This window comes from Lithobates pipiens, unplaced genomic scaffold, assembly GCF_037356315.1.
Source record: "Lithobates pipiens isolate NorthernLeopardFrog02 unplaced genomic scaffold, aLitPip1_a1.2 Scaffold_8, whole genome shotgun sequence".
Classification (NCBI taxonomy): domain Eukaryota; kingdom Metazoa; phylum Chordata; class Amphibia; order Anura; family Ranidae; genus Lithobates; species Lithobates pipiens.
The window spans coordinates 435,604,675-435,620,560 of NW_027507903.1; the positions used below are offsets into that span (position 1 = coordinate 435,604,675).

The 15,886-nt window shown below is 43.6% G+C and overlaps 1 protein-coding gene across 2 annotated transcripts in view; it reads left to right on the top strand.

Annotated features, from left to right (window-relative positions):
• HMGXB3 (HMG-box containing 3) overlaps positions 1 to 15,886 on the top strand; it is a 93,286-nt gene that overhangs the window by 37,890 nt on the left and 39,510 nt on the right. For both annotated transcript variants that reach the window (XM_077474328.1, XM_077474329.1), the window contains exons 7-9: positions 1,087 to 1,424; positions 11,579 to 11,748; positions 15,336 to 15,433. In XM_077474328.1, the coding sequence (XP_077330454.1) occupies positions 1,087 to 1,424; positions 11,579 to 11,748; positions 15,336 to 15,433 (606 nt within the window). The remainder of the gene's footprint in view (positions 1 to 1,086; positions 1,425 to 11,578; positions 11,749 to 15,335; positions 15,434 to 15,886) is intronic.

Genomic DNA, 15,886 nt, shown 5'->3' on the forward strand with positions numbered 1-15,886 from the left:
AGGACACAGACAGCAATACAAACTGACAAGTGTTCTAATCCCTCTCCACCCTATCTAAATCTAAAAAAAAGTTTTGCCTTTAGTTATACTTTAATTCAAGCCGGTTATGTTCTTGCTTTTGTCTGGCTGCTTTTTTTCTGACTTAGAAATAAAACTTAAAGCGGAACTTTACACATGACAACTTGATAAAAAAGAATGTTATTTAGCAAGGAACATACATTCAGCTACCAAAATTAGTGTGTGCTGTAAATTACTTTCAGCATTGCTCCTGTTTCTTCTTGCTGGAGGCTGCCACTTTGCTGAAGCCTAGAGCCTCTGAACAGCAGTAAATCATTAAGTGGAACTAAACCCATTGATTTAACAGTTCCAGAAAACAGTTACATTTCTGGAAAGCTAGGATTGCGAACTGTCACATTTTTGCTTGTGTCCTCAACTAAACTGTCAAACCCATCAAATGGCTGGTGTCATAGCTGACCACATTTGCAGCATCATGATGGTTACAGATCAAAGAGAAGTAGCTTCCTTGGCTGTAAAGGATAGGAGGGTTTGATTTCTCTTTAAGGCTGTCAGATTGGCCTCTGCAATCTTGGCAGTGCCTAGAAATGCCTAAAAATTGTAGAGTAACCGAGCATGTGCAGAGCAGGGTAAAACCATGTATTAATGGATTTTATATAGTATAGACACTTGTTTTTAATGTTTTACATAGCTATACCTGCAAAACGGGCCAGCCTGAAGGGATCTAGTAGGACATAATTTTCTGACTATAAAGTTCCTTTAGGGCCCCTTGTAAAAAAAAAAAAAAAAAAAAAAGATATATACTGCTGCTTGTCAGATACTGTGTTACCCACCACCTGATAGATCAATACTATGTTCTGTAGTGATGTAGGGGCCTAGAGAAAGGGAACGGCTAGTTGTGGCCCTAGATCTGCAAGAGAGCATAGATTGACGTTGCTGCCCACTGGATAGTTGAGTATGAGTACTTTGCGTTTGCAAGCTGTTTCTGTTTGACAATACAACTCCCTTAGTGATAGGGTCAGTGTTTTCTTCCCTTGTCTTTTTTTAACATTTCAATGCAAATCTGCACAGGGAAAACAATCTAAAGATAAGCCAAACATCACCGTTCGGACTACAGACAGTCAGGATCAGTCCACCACTGTTAGAGAATCCAAGGCTTCTGAGAAGGAAAATTCGGAAGCGGTTAGTCAGCTCCTGCAATCTGCCTTGCCTGACCAAAACGAGGACTGGGAGGAGGTGATCATTTCTGATGCGCACTTTAAGCCTGGAAAACCTCAGGCAAATGAATCAGCACTGACAGAGAAACCGCAGGAGAAGTCCATAAAACCAGCCGAGATTAATGACACCAAAACTGACAAACTACCTACAACTGGGAGCACCAAAGCTGTGCCACAAGCCTCTGTTTCCAAGTGAGTATATCACTGTAATACAGACACAGAATCTTTCGTTGCTGCATGTTGTCAGCTTTACATACCCTGTTCTTCAAGGATCATGACTTTCAGACCTTTTACTGGTATGTTCAACAAGATTCCAGAAAAATGAAACAACTTCATTCCTTTGTCTTGTTCGATTGTAAGATTTATTGTGAAGATGTAAAGGATAAGGGTCCTTGCAATTTAAAGCGGGATTCCACCCTAAAGTGGAACCTCCGCTGATCGGATCCCTCCCCCCCTCCGGTGTCACAATTGACACCTTTCAGGGGGGAGGGGGGTGGAGATACCTGTCAAAGACAGGTATTTTCACCCACTTCCGGGCATAGACTCCCGTGGGAGTCTGTCATTTCCTGCCCTGCCGCGCTGTCTGCTGGGACACACACGGGTCCCAGTGACAGCGTGGAGATTTCCTATTGCGCGGCGCGGCTCGCGCATGCGCAGTAGGGAACCGGGAAGTGAAGCCGATTCGCTTCACTTCCTGATTCCCTCACCTAGAATGGTGGCGACAGCAGCCGAGAGCCGAGCGATCGATCGGCCTCGGCTGCCGGCATCGCTGGAACCCGGGACAGGTGAGTGTCCATTTATTAAAAGTCAGCAGCTGTAGTATTTATAGCTGCTGGCTTTTAATATTTTTTTTTTTTTGGTGGAATCCCTCTTTAAATCGTTTATGTGAAATGCATCAAGGTTTGTTCTTTGATGTGTGTTTATCTGTGCATACAGTACCTGTACATTGTCACAATAAACTTAAAGTGGAGGGCCACCCTAAAAAAAAAAAATATTAAAAATTACAAAAAAATCTAAAAAAATAAAAATTAATTTTTTTTTACTTACCAGAAATGCCTGTTGCTAGGCACATAATCCTAATCTTCCTCTTCCTCCTCCGCGGAGATCTTCTTTCTTCTCTCCTCGTCGCGTTGTCTTCTGGGTAATGGGCCGCGCTGTGTTCTGGGAACTGTGTGTTCCAGAACACAGCGCACCCCATTCACAAAGCGCTGCGCGACTCGCGCATGCGCAGTAGGAAACCGGCAGTGAAGCCGTAAGGCGGCGCCGGGACCCAGAGCCGAGGGACGGGTCGGCCTAGGGCGGCCGACATCGCGGGCGCCCTGGACAGGTAAGTGTGCTTATTAAGTCAACAGCTGCAGTGTTTGCAGTTGCTGACTTTTTTAATTTTTTTTTTTTTTTTTTTTTTTTTTTTTTTTTTAACGGCCCTCCTCTTTAAGTCGATTAAAGCAGTAGTAAAGCGATGCAGAATATAAAAAAAACAATGGCATACTAGCACATTATGAAATGCTTGCCTTCAAACGAAGCCCTTCCAGCAGTGCCCAGTCACTGCTGAGGGGGCTGACATCCTCAGGCGCCACAATGATGTCATTTCTGTGCATGCACGTAGAAGCTCTCGGTTCCTGCAAGAAGCTCTGAAGGTCTGGCACGGTATGCTGGACCTTCAGAGCGCATGCACTGGTGATGTCAGCAGCTGCATGCAGGGTGAATATCTTCTAAACGGTGCATTTCCTAATTACTTGTTTCATAGTTTTTTTTTTTTTCTAGCTTAGCAATGCTGCTTAGTGACTGTGCTTCACTACATATTTCAAAAAGACAAAACAAAATGCATTTCCTAGCACATTTCCCAAAAAATATTTGATCCCCTGCTGATTTTGTACATTAGCCCAAGAAATGACCAGTCTATAATTTTAATGGTAGGTTTATTTTAACGGTGAGAGAGTATCGACAAAAAAAAAATCCAGAAAAACGCATTTCAAAAAAGTTATAAATTTGATTTGCATTTTAATGAGTAAAATAAGTATTTTTGATCCCTTCACAAAACATGACTTAGTACTTGGCGGCAAAACCCTTGTTGGTAATCAGACATTTCTTGTAGTTGGCCACCAGATTTGCACAGATCTCAGGAGGGATTTTTTTCCCACTTCTCTTTGCAGATCCCCCATTAGTACACCCCCTACACATAATTTTAATGGTAGGTTTATTTTAACAATGAGAGACAGAATAACAAAAATATCCAGAAAAAATGCATTTAAAAAAAGTTATAAATTGATTTGCATTTTAATGAGTGAAAGGTATTTGTTCCCCTATCAGTCAGCAAGATTGTTGGCTCCCAGGTGTCATCTGTACAGGTAACGAGCTGAGATTAGGAGCACTCGCTTAAAGGAAGTGCTCCTAATCTCAGCTTGTTGCCCGTATAAAAGACACCTGTCCACAGAAGCAATCAATCAGATTCCAATCTCTCCACCATGGCCAAGACCAAAGAGCTGTCCAAGGATGTTGGGGACAATATTGTAGACGTACACAAGGCTGGAATGGGCTACAAGCCAATCGCCAAGCAGCTTGGTGAGAGGGTGACAACAGTTGGTGCCATTATTCGCAAATGGAAGAAACACAAAATAACTGTTAATCTCCCTCAGTCTGGGGCTCCATGCAAGATCTCACCTCATGGAGTTTCAATAATCATGAGAACAGTGAGGAATCAGCCCAGAACTACATGGGAGAATCTTGTCAATGATCTCAGAAAGCACATGTACAGGTCTGTCTGAAGTTTACTATGCACATCTGAATGATTCAGGGGAGAACTGGGTGAAAGTGTTGTGGTCAGATGAGACCAAAATTTAGTTTTTTGGCATCAATTCACCTCGCCATGTTCTGAGGAGGAGGAATGCTGCATATGACCCCAAGAACACCATCCTCACCATCAAACTTGGAGGTGGAAACATTATTCTTTGGGGGTGTTTTCTGCTAAGGTGACAGGACAACTTCACTGCATCAACGGGATGATGGACAGGGCCATGTACTGTCAAATCTTGGGTGAGAACCTGCTTCCCTCTGTCAGGGTATTGAAAATGGGTCATGGATGAGTATTCCAGCATGACGATGACCCAAAACAGACGGTATAGGCAACAAATGAGTGGCTCAAGAAGAAGCACATTAACCAGTTGCCGACCGCCGCACGCCGATGTACGTCGGCAGAATGGCACGGGCAGGCATAAGGACTTACATGTACGTCCCTTGCCTCCCGCGGGTCGGGGGCCCGATCGGGCCCCCGCCCGGTGCCTGCGGCGGTCGGTTTTCGTCCGGGAGCGATCCGGGACGAGGGGGCGGCCATTCATTCATGGCCACCCCCTCGCGATCGCTCCAGACGAATAGAAATCCCCCGTGACATCACTTCCTCTCCTGTAATGTAAACACAGGAGAGGAAGTGATGTATTCTCTCCTCCGTGTCGGTATTTTTCGTTCCGACACGGAGGAGAGCGGATCGGTGAGTTGCACCAACACTCTACACACACAGTAGAACATGCCAGGCACACTCACACCCCCCCTTTACCCCCCGATCACCCCCCCAATTACCCCTGCCCCCCAGTCACAGTGACACCAATGTCATTTTTTTTTTTTTTTTGCATTGGTGTCATTTGTGACTGTAATAACTGTTAGGGCAGTTAGAGTTAGCCCCCTTTAGTTCTAATGTACCCCCCTAACCCCCCCAATAAAGGTTTAACCCCGTGATCACCCCCCGTCGCCAGTGTCACTAAGGCTGGGTTCACATTGCAGCGGTTTATGAGAACGAATGTGATTCGCACCGCATTGCAGTGCAAATCACATCCGATCTCTGTGCGATTCGAGTTCAGCCATTCGCCGCACCCGCCGCAAATTCGCACGGGACCCTTTTTTTGGCCCGCAGCAGAATCGGATCGCATGGGTGTTCACACCATGCGATCCGAGTTTGCAGATCGCACTGCGATATGCGAACTGATCTGGGGGTGTCAGTAACATTTCACTGACACTCCCAGCAGTTCGCATAGGGCAGTGTGAACTGCCGCCGGGAGGCATGCGATGCGGGAACCCGCCGCGGATTCGCGGCGTTTCCGCATCGCTCCAGTGTGAACCCAGCCTAATAAGCGATCATTTTTCTGATCGCCGTATTAGTGTCACAGGTGACGCTAGTTAGGCAGGTAGGTATTTAGGTTCGCCGCAGCTTTTTATAGCGCCAGGGACCCCCATATACTACCGCATAAAGCCCCCTGATTGCCCCCTAGTTAACCCTTTCACCAGTGATCACCATATAACTGTTACAGGTGACGCTGGTTGGTTAGTTATTTTTTTATAGTTTCAGGGCACCCGCCATTTATTACCTAATAAAGGTTTAACCCCCTGATCACCCGGCGGGTGTCATTTGTGACTAATAACTGTTAGGGCAGTTAGGGTTAGCCCCCTTTAGTTCTAAGGTACCCCCCTAACCCCCCCAATAAAGGTTTAACCCCGTGATCACCCCCCGTCGCCAGTGTTACTAAGGCTGGGTTCACATTGCAGCGGTTTATGAGATGGATGTGATTCGCACCGCATTGCAGTGCAAATCACATCCGATCTCTGTGCGATTCGAGTTCAGCCATTCGCCACACCCGCCGCAAATTCGCACGGGACCCTTTTTTTGGCCCGCAGCAGAATCGGATCGCATGGGTGTTCACACCATGCGATCCGAGTTTGCAGATCGCACTGCGATATGCGAACTGATCTGGGGGTGTCAGTAACATTTCACTGACACTCCCAGCAGTTCGCATAGGGCAGTGTGAACTGCCGCCAGGAGGCATGCGATGCGGGAACCCGCCGCGCATTTGTGGCGTTCCCGCATCGCTCCAGTGTGAACCCAGCCTAATAAGCGATCGTTTTTCTGATCGCTGTATTAGTGTCACAGGTGACGCTAGTTAGGCAGGTAGGTATTTAGGTTCGCTGCAGCTTTTTATAGCGCCAGGGACCCCCATATACTACCGCATAAAGCCCCCTGATTGCCCCCTAGTTAACCCTTTCACCAGTGATCACCATATAACTGTTACAGGTGACGCTGGTTGGTTAGTTATTTTTTTATAGTTTCAGGGCACCCGCCATTTATTACCTAGTCTCACTAGTGTACCCCTAAATTTAGGGGTGTCTACTTTCCAAAATGGGGTCATTTGGGGGGGGTTTGTGCCATCTTGGCATTTTATGGCCTTCAAAACTGTAACGCCCTTAGAAAGCCTGAAGGCGGTGCTTGGTTTTCGGGGCCCCGTACGCGGCTAGGCTCCCAAAAAGTCCCACATATGTGGTATCCCCGTACTCAGGAGAAGCAGCAGAATTTATTTTGGGGTGTCATTTCACATATGCCCATGGCATGCGTGAGCAATATATCATTTAGTGACAACTTTGTGAAAAAAAAAAAAAAAGTTTGTAATTTTCCCGCAACTTGTGGCAAAATATAAAATATTCCATGGACTCAACATGCCTCTCAGCAAATAGCTTGGGGTGTCTACTTTCTAAAATGGGGTCATTTGTGGGGGTTTTGTGCCATCTTGGCATTTTATGGCCTTCAAAACTGTAATAGGTAGTGAGAAGTGAACTCAAAAATTTACGCCCTTAGAAAGCCTGAAGGCGGTGCTTGGTTTTCGGGGCCCCGTACGCGGCTAGGCTCCCAAAAAGTCCCACATATGTGGTATCCCCGTACTCAGGAGAAGCAGCAGAATTTATTTTGGGGTGTCATTTCACATATGCCCATGGCATGCATGAGCAATATATCATTTAGTGACAACTTTGTGAAAAAAAAAAAAAAAAAAAAAGTTTGTAATTTTCCCGCAACTTGTGGCAAAATATAAAATATTCCATGAACTCAACATGCCTCTCAGCAAATAGCTTGCGGTGTCTACTTTCTAAAATGGGGTCATTTGTGGGGGTTTTGTGCCATCTTGGCATTTTATGGCCTTCAAAACTGTAATAGGTAGTGAGAAGTGAACTCAAAAATTTACGCCCTTAGAAAGCCTGAAGGCGGTGCTTGGTTTTCGGGGCCCCGTACGCGGCTAGGCTCCCAAAAAGTCCCACATATGTGGTATCCCCGTACTCAGGAGAAGCAGCAGAATTTATTTTGGGGTGTCATTTCACATACGCCCATAGCATGTGTGAGCAATATATCATTTAGTGACAACTTTGTGTAAAAAAAAAAAAAAATTTTTTTTTTGTCATTATTCAATCGCTTGAGGCAAAAAAAAAAAATATTCAATGGGCTCAACATGCCTCTTATCAATTTCCTTAGGGGGTCTACTTTCCAAAATGGGGTCATTTGGGGGGGTTTTGTACTACCCTGCCATTTTAGCACCTCAAGAAATGAGATAGGCAGTCGTAAACTAAAAGCTGCGTAAATTCCAGAAAACGTACCTTAGTTTGTAGATGTGACAACTTTTGCGCAAACCAATAAATATACAATTATTGACTTTTTTTTTTACCAAAGACATGTGGCTGAATACATTTTGGCCTAAATGTATGACTAAAATTGAGTTTATTGGATTTTTCTAATAACAAAAAGTAGAAAATATCATTTTTTTTCAAAATTTGCGGTCTTTTTACGTTTATATCGCAAAAAATAAAAATCGCAGAGGCAATCAAATACCATCAAAAGAAAGCTCTATTTGTGGGAAGAAAAGGACGCAAATTTTGTTTGGGTACAACATTGCATGACCGCGCAATTACCAGTTAAAGCAGCGCAGTGCCAAAGTGCAAAAAGACCTCTGGTCATTTACCAGCAAAATGGTCCGGTCTGAAAGTGGTTAAGATCCTGGAGTGGCCTAGCGAGTCTTCAGACCTTAATCCTATAGAAAATATGTGGAGGGAGCTGAAGGTTCGAGTTACCAAACGTCAGCCTCGAAACCTTAAAGCAGAACTCTGGGAATTTTTTTTCCATGTCCTTGTTGCTGATCTACCTTCACTGATTATGCCATCCATGTTCTTCTAAGCTCTGTAGTTCCTCTGCAATAGCCTGCTAATCTTGCTGAAATTTTTTTACTACCTGGTGATATCCCGTTTGTAAGACCACTGGCTGCTACTCCTTCTGTACTCCCAGCTAGCGGTCTTGTCACTGCACACTTGTAGTTCTCCACAGCGAGCAGGGATTTCTACTTCCGTGTAGTGGGCTGAGGGGTCTCACAGTCCCCTAGTCTGTACCGCCCGTGAAGATGGTTTCCTCCTCTCCTCTGCTCCCTGCCAGCACCGCCCCCTGCCGCCGCCTGTCCTCTCTCACTGCAGTTACAAAACATCAGCCGGGTGACAGAGCGGGGGATCTTGGGCTGTGACAGATCTTGTATTTGAAACACCTATCGCTGTATAGCCCCGCCCCTTGGTCCTGCATTGGACCAGTGTGCTGTCATTCACAATGCTGGCCCAGGAGGCGGTTCTTTACGGTGATCGGTGCTTAATATACAAGGTCTGATCAGATGAGACCGCTGCTATAGGCTCTGATGAGACCGCACTTATATTGAAGTTTATTGAGATTTCCATACATTAGAGGGTTCCACCATTGTGGTATTGATTAGTAAGTCAGCTCTGCACTTTTTGTTTTCTTTTTCATGCCGACATGGCCCAACTCACTCTGTATTGTGGCTGGGGATGTTCTCATATACACCATACAAGCGCTGAATACTGTTAGAAAGATCTCAAAGCTACAGCATGAGGAGGAATATTTCTAATACTGAATTACAGCAGAGTACAGTGTGTATACTTTATCCTTATGAGATGAGTTGAGTTCAGTAATGATTACATAAAGCAAGTAAGGGAAATATTTGTATCTCCTGTTATGGGTGGAGGGGAGAGAACACACACATGCTTTGCATTTATAAGACTGTAACCTATCTATCCTGTATGTTACTGAGCAGTGTGGCTGCAGAATGAGGGGTGTGTTGAAGTGGGCAAGTTCACATTTACACGTACAAGCCTAGTGTACCTCCCACATTCCCTCCCATCCCAAGGATTCGTAGGAAATGTAGTTGGAGAGAAAGGAGGATATGATGTAATTGCTATTCTAACAGATCCTCCCTGGCAGAATACATGCTGCATTTTTTTGAACTACAGAGCTGACTTCCTGAAAATGTAACTAGTCTTTTCTGTTCAATAGTAAGGAATTTCACAAATGTAATAACTGTTCTGTGTAGGAGGGTGTACTAATGGGTTCTTTTTTGCTGATCCCGGAGTTCTGCTTTAATAACTTGGAAAGGATCTGCAGAGAGGAGTAGGACAAAATCCCTTCTGAGATATGTGCAAACCTGGTGGCCAGCTACAAGAAACGTCTGACCTCTGTGATTGCCAACAAGGGTTTTGCCACCAAGTTCAAATTCAGTTTTGCGAAGGGGTCAAATACTTATTTCACTCATTAAATTGAAAATCAATTTACAGATTTTTTTTGAAATGCGTTTTTCTGGACTTTTTTGTTCTGTCTCTCACTGTTAAAATAAACCGACCATTAAAATTGTAGACTGATCATTTCTTTGTCAATGAGCAAACGTACAAAATCAAACATGGGATCATTTTTTCCCTCACTGTACATGTTCTGTTTTCTCTGTGCAAAGCTCTTCCCTGTGCACCTTACTCTAAAAGTTAGTTCTAAATAGGAGTGGTTGCCATTTTTTGTTTATCTTGCCAGAAAAAAAAAAATTGTGTTCTTATTTAAATCCTAATTCCAGGCATATACATTTTTAAAATTGTCACCCCGACTTGTCCCCTGAAGTTGGTATTTTTTGCTGGTTTCCGAAGAGTCTTGTCCACTGCCCCTCTGTCTGACATCATTAAACATGCAGAATCGGTGGACGTGTTTAAGATGTGATGTGGCCTCTAAATAAAAGGACATAGTGGGGTGGGGGGCAATTTTAAAACTGAACCCTGGGCTGAAACTGAATTTAATTTCATAACTTATTATTCTGGCAATTGAAATTAACTCATGTTCTAAATCTGCATAGCATTAACATGTTTTTAGACATATTTAGGCACGTCAAGCCTTTTTTCTGCCACAATGCTGCTGCTCCTGGATGCGCTGGCAGTGGGTTTTTCTATGCATCCAAACGCCTCTGCCTCTAAACTTCTCAACACTATGTTTGCATGGACACGTAGGTTAACATGCAGGGGCGTTTAGAGGCAGAACAAAATGGCAGACGCCCCTAACAGAGTTAACCACTTCAGCCCCAGAAGCATTTACCCCCTTCCTGACCGGGCCATTTTTTTGAAATACGGCACCGCACCGCTTTAACTGACCACTGCACGGTTGTGCGACGTTGTACCCAAACAAAATTGATGTCCTTTTTTTTTTTTTTTTTTTTTTTTCCTATAAACAAAAAAAGCGTAATTTTTGGGGGGAAAAAACACTATTTTTGTACTTTTTGTAAATATAAATATCCATTTAAAAAAACAAAACAAAACAAAAATACATTTTTTCCTCAGTTTAGGCCGATATATATTCTTCTACGTATTTTTGGTTAAAAAAAATCATAGTAAGCGTATATTGATTGGTTTGCGCAAAAGTTATAGCATCTACAAAATAGGGGATAGATTTATGGCATTTTTATTTTTTTTTATTTTTTTACTAGTAATGGAGGTGATCAGCGATTTTTATCGTGACTGCGACATTGCAGCGGACAGATTGGACACTTTTGACAGTTTTTTGGGACCAGTGACATTTATATAGCGATCGGAGCTAAAAAATATCCACTGATTACTGTATAAATGTCATTGGCAGAGAAGGGGTTAACACTAGAGGGTGATCAAGGGGTTAACTATGTTCCGTAGGTGTGTTCTAACTGGGGGGGGGGGGGGCTGACTAGGGGAGGAGATGGTATACTTAGTAGGAGCACACAATCTGTCTCCTCTCCCCTGAGAGAACCGGGATTTGTATGTTTACACACACAGATCCCGGTTCTTGCTCTGTCACAAGTGATCGCGGGTGCCTGGCGGTCATCTCGTCCACTGGGCACGCTCATCGGCTACGGAGACATGCCTGCTAGAGCGTCTTAAAGAGCCAACGTACAGCTACAACGGCTCACGCAGCAGTGCCATCCTGCCGCAGTATAACTGCGATGGCTGGTCCGGAAGTGGTTAAGTACGTCCACTGTGCATGAAGCCTCACAGAGAAGGCTGCAGTGAGCCTTTCCCACAAATAGAGGGTGCCTGCTAGAGCATGGCATAAGGTAAGCATGCCTCAGTGTTCTGGCACCCCTAGACATAATGAGCATTTCAGGGTTTCCGACCTTTTAAGTTGTACGAGCTACTTTTCTGAAATAGCTTGTGTATTTATTTATTTTAGTTTAGTCTAGTAATAAAGTACTTTTTTTTTCTACTTTTAGGACAAGTTCATCCTCTGCTTCAGCTTCAAACAAAGCATCAGAAGCCAAGTGTTTCTCGAAACCGCTTGCGATTGCTAGGCCAACAAGAGCCATACTCCCAGCTCCTACCAATTCTAATAAAAGCATCACTGTGGATTGCACTGGCAGCACCCTGGCCTTCTTAAAACCTGGTAAACCAAGTGTTTTAAACCCTACAATAGCACTGTTAGGTGTCTTGCCTCTGTCACTTTCCCTGGTATGTGTCTCCTGTCAGTTCATAGGTCAGGCCTTATGTTATAGGCTCCTATTGATGGCGCAGGAGGTGCTTGGGTTGTGAGTTCAGGCAGATGCTATGAGAGATGTCAGCATGCAGAGAGATAAACATTAGCTTAGAAAACATAATGTTAGTGCATAAAAACACAATATAATCCTTTGCTGAATGTGTGGAAGGGATCGAGCTGCTTTTTTCAGCTGTATCACTTCCACTAGAAAGGAAATTGGCTAAATTGATGTAAACAGCTGTAGTAACCAGGAGTCAGATTACAGGGCTGTGCAGCCATGAATGTAGTACATACATCTGGGAGAGTGAAAGGGTTAAAGTGTGAATTTTTTTAGCAAAAACTTTATTTTTGGGATAGGATGTGGAAGGGGATAACTCCTGCCTGAATTTTATTTGTCTGTGTCCCCATTGGGAAGATTACCCTAGTCCTGATGACCATAGTACAAAGTGTGATGTGAAATCCAACATTTTTCCCAATGAGATTTTTATTAGGAGTTTTTTCAAATAACAAGCATAAACTGGTAAAGTCTTACAAGTATTATTTGAATGTAGTACACAAGTCCACACTTTACTTAGTCAGTAAACAGATTAAGACACGTTACAATTAGAGTAATGCGTTTTTGAGTGCTGTAGACACCTTTCACTGGATGCTAGCAGCCTTTCATAGGAACAATGAGTGTGCAAAACCCACATTTTTAAAACTCAGGTATAGTAGGTGAAGGAAAATCTTCCAAAGGGGACATCTGTTGTGGTAACTGCGTTTTAGCTGGAGCTAGCCCCCTTGCTTTGGAGAGACCTTCTGCTACTTTGTGTACTATTTCTGGTGCAGGAAGTGAATAAAAGTCCCTGACAGGAAACATACAGTAGAAACAAAATCTGAAGAGTCTTTCTGTCCACCCACAGTACTTTTGCTGTGTATGAGTGGGACAGCCAGGCTCAGCCACGTTAAATATGTTGCTGAGCACGTCATTCATAACAGCTGTGATTCCTGTAGTGATGCTGTGATTGGCCCACAGCTGTCACATGGTACCTGGGCCAATCACCACACCCTATACCATGTGGTAGCTATGGGCCAATCACAGAACCACTAGAGCAGGCTTTCTCAACCTTTTAACCCCAGAGGAACCCCAAGAAATACATGAACCGCAAGATCTGCTCGTATCGTGTCCTGGTCATGGAGGCAGAGAACACAGGCATATGGTGAATTGGGTCAGTGTACCAATATGACTGCAACTCATTCTTTTTAGTAATGCCCATGAGGAGGGATAGGCCCAGGAAGGTCTTAAATTTGTAGACCGTAATAGGTCTCCAATCTCTGGCAAAGATCAACTGGAGATTAGCGGCTATGAATTGACCAGCATACAAATTGCTTAGGTCCACAATAGATCTATAGAGATCTTGCGTGAAAAACAGCGAAGAAGAATCAAATGATGTAAAATCAACTGTTTCCGCCTGAACTCCAGGTTGGCCAGTGAATGGAGGAAGTGCGGTGCTGCAGAAGTGGTGGGCTCTCAATTCAGGTTGACAAATGCAACAGGAAGGACACTGTGGGCTCGATGGGCCTGTGTTTGTCTTCTTGGTGGCTGCGGGACACTAGTTGTGCTAGCCACCTCACCAGCTTGAACTTCATTTATGGTACTCGCCACGTCACCACGTGATACTGCAGTGCTGGTTTGACTATGACGGGTGTACTAGGCTGCTGGTGCTTGCCAGTTCACCAGAAGGATGAGCGGCACCAGTACTGGCTCTCTGCTCCATATGAGAACCCTGCGGTTCTTGCACCTCAACAACAGCAGAAGAACAGGGTCGGGTACAGCTGACCTTGGCAGGGACCACTACTCGTCAGAGCCATCTGTCAGGGTGCCGCTGCTGTCTACAGGTTTGTATTCTGAGCCAGAATTGGACAGATGGGTGACTTCCTCTTCACTCTCATCTGTCAGGCTCAGAAATGTGTAGGCCTCTTCACTAGTGTACCTTCTATTGTACATTTTGGCCTCCTACTGGTACACTAGTGAGACTCAAGAGAAAAAAAAAAGCACCTGACTGTCTAATATAAGATATTTAGATGTGTATAAACTCCAATTACTATACAATAGGCATGAGCCAAACATCCCCCCCCCCCCCTGTTAGATTTGCATCAGAACATTCGAAAAGGCAAAAAGATTAGCAGAACAAACCACGCCGTTAAAGTTTATGGGATACGAAACATCAAAAATCGAAAGTGCTCATTTTAAAGGCTTATATGCAAGTTATTGTCATATAAAGTGTTTGGGTACCCGGGTCCTGCCCCAGGGAACCTGTATCTGCACATTTTTTTTTTTTTTTTAAATGGAAATTTTTTCAGGAACAGTGATTTTTTTTTTTTTTTTTTTTTTTTTTTTTTTTTAAATGCTTAAAGTGAAAGTTCGGGGTTCACCTTAATATTCATACCAGACCCTAAGGGCCTGGTAATTAACCTTTTGGGGCGGGGTGGACCTATGCTCATTACAGTCACGATCAGTTTTAAATGACAATTTTTTCTTTAGAAATGTAATTTTGCTGTGGTACTGTTCTAAACATGGGGAAAAATGTGCCACTTTGCAGGCATACTATAGGCACCCTCCAGGCACGATATTTAAAGAATATTTCATTTTTATTGTTTCACTTTAATCATCAAAAAAATTACTGCTCCCGAAAAAACTGCTGTTTTCATGTTATTTTCTCATAGGCTTTAACGGTATTCCGGTGGCTTATGAATTTTCTGCGAACACTGCATATCTTTTGCTCTTCGGCGAACACCCGATGTTCGAGACAAACTTGCATTCAACTCGAACATCGGGCTCATCCCTACTGTACAATGCTCATCTTCCTTAATTTCAAGATTTCTGTGTGCAAAAATCCTCAGAGAAAACAAAACTCTAAAAGTCTAGTGTAATATCACTTTAAGAATTAATCCAATTCCTGTGTTCTACCCACTCACTTCCAACATGCACAACCATATGCTTCTTATTAGTAACCATGAATTGTCACCAGTAGATTGGTGACACAATTCAGTCACTAATAAGAATGTTACACATGTCATTGACCCTCATACAATATCTTTCCACACATGATTCTCCCTTGCAGAGATAGAAAAAAGGGTCCATAGTGCAGCAATTCTTATAAAATGATACCATTTATTACAATGCCAATTCACTTACAAATAGGATAAAAGGCCCTTACGCCTCACTCAAAATGGCCACCACGGTACTTCTGGCATGCGTGATGACATCAATTACAGAGCCTAATGTCACTTCCGACATGTTTTGTCCAATGGACTTCTTTCTAGGATATTGTTCATTATGTTGCTATAATGTCTCTTCCTCACTACTATTGTACAACATAACCTGCATCACTATAACTTCTGGAACCTATGCACTGTACTTTTCCCTGATGATGTTCTATTCTTTTCTAGAAAAATAAAGAATTCATAAAAAATGTATGTAAAGCCAAAACTCTTGGTTATTATTTTTCATTTAGAGACCTACAACCCTATCGCATCAGTCGGCCTAAAAGCCAGTACATTGAAACAACTCGGTCAAGCAGTTTTGCAACAGCCAATGACACAGGATATCACGGTAAGAAATAAAAGGCAAATGTTATCTATGCATTTTATGTTTTCTGTCAAATACAATATTTATTTCCATAGAAAGTGTATGATAGCCCTTGTGCTTCAATATGTCAGGAAGATATTCTTTTTATGTCCAGCACAATTGGGGCATGTGCACACTTGCCGCTTACTAAAATGGTTGCTTTTAGGCCGCGTACACACGGGCGGACTATCCGTCCAACTAAGTCCGTCAGACAATCCGACAGACAGTCCGTCCTACTTTTGAATGAATGGACTTGACCACACACGATGAACAGACAGTCCGCTGAAAGCTTGCGCGATGACGTGTACAGCACGTACGACGGGACTAGAAATACGACGTCCAATACACTGCAATGCAACCTTCGGCCGTGTAGATCCTTTCTGAGCATGCGCCATACTTAGTCCGTCCAACTTGCCTACTCACGAGCGGACTGTCCGC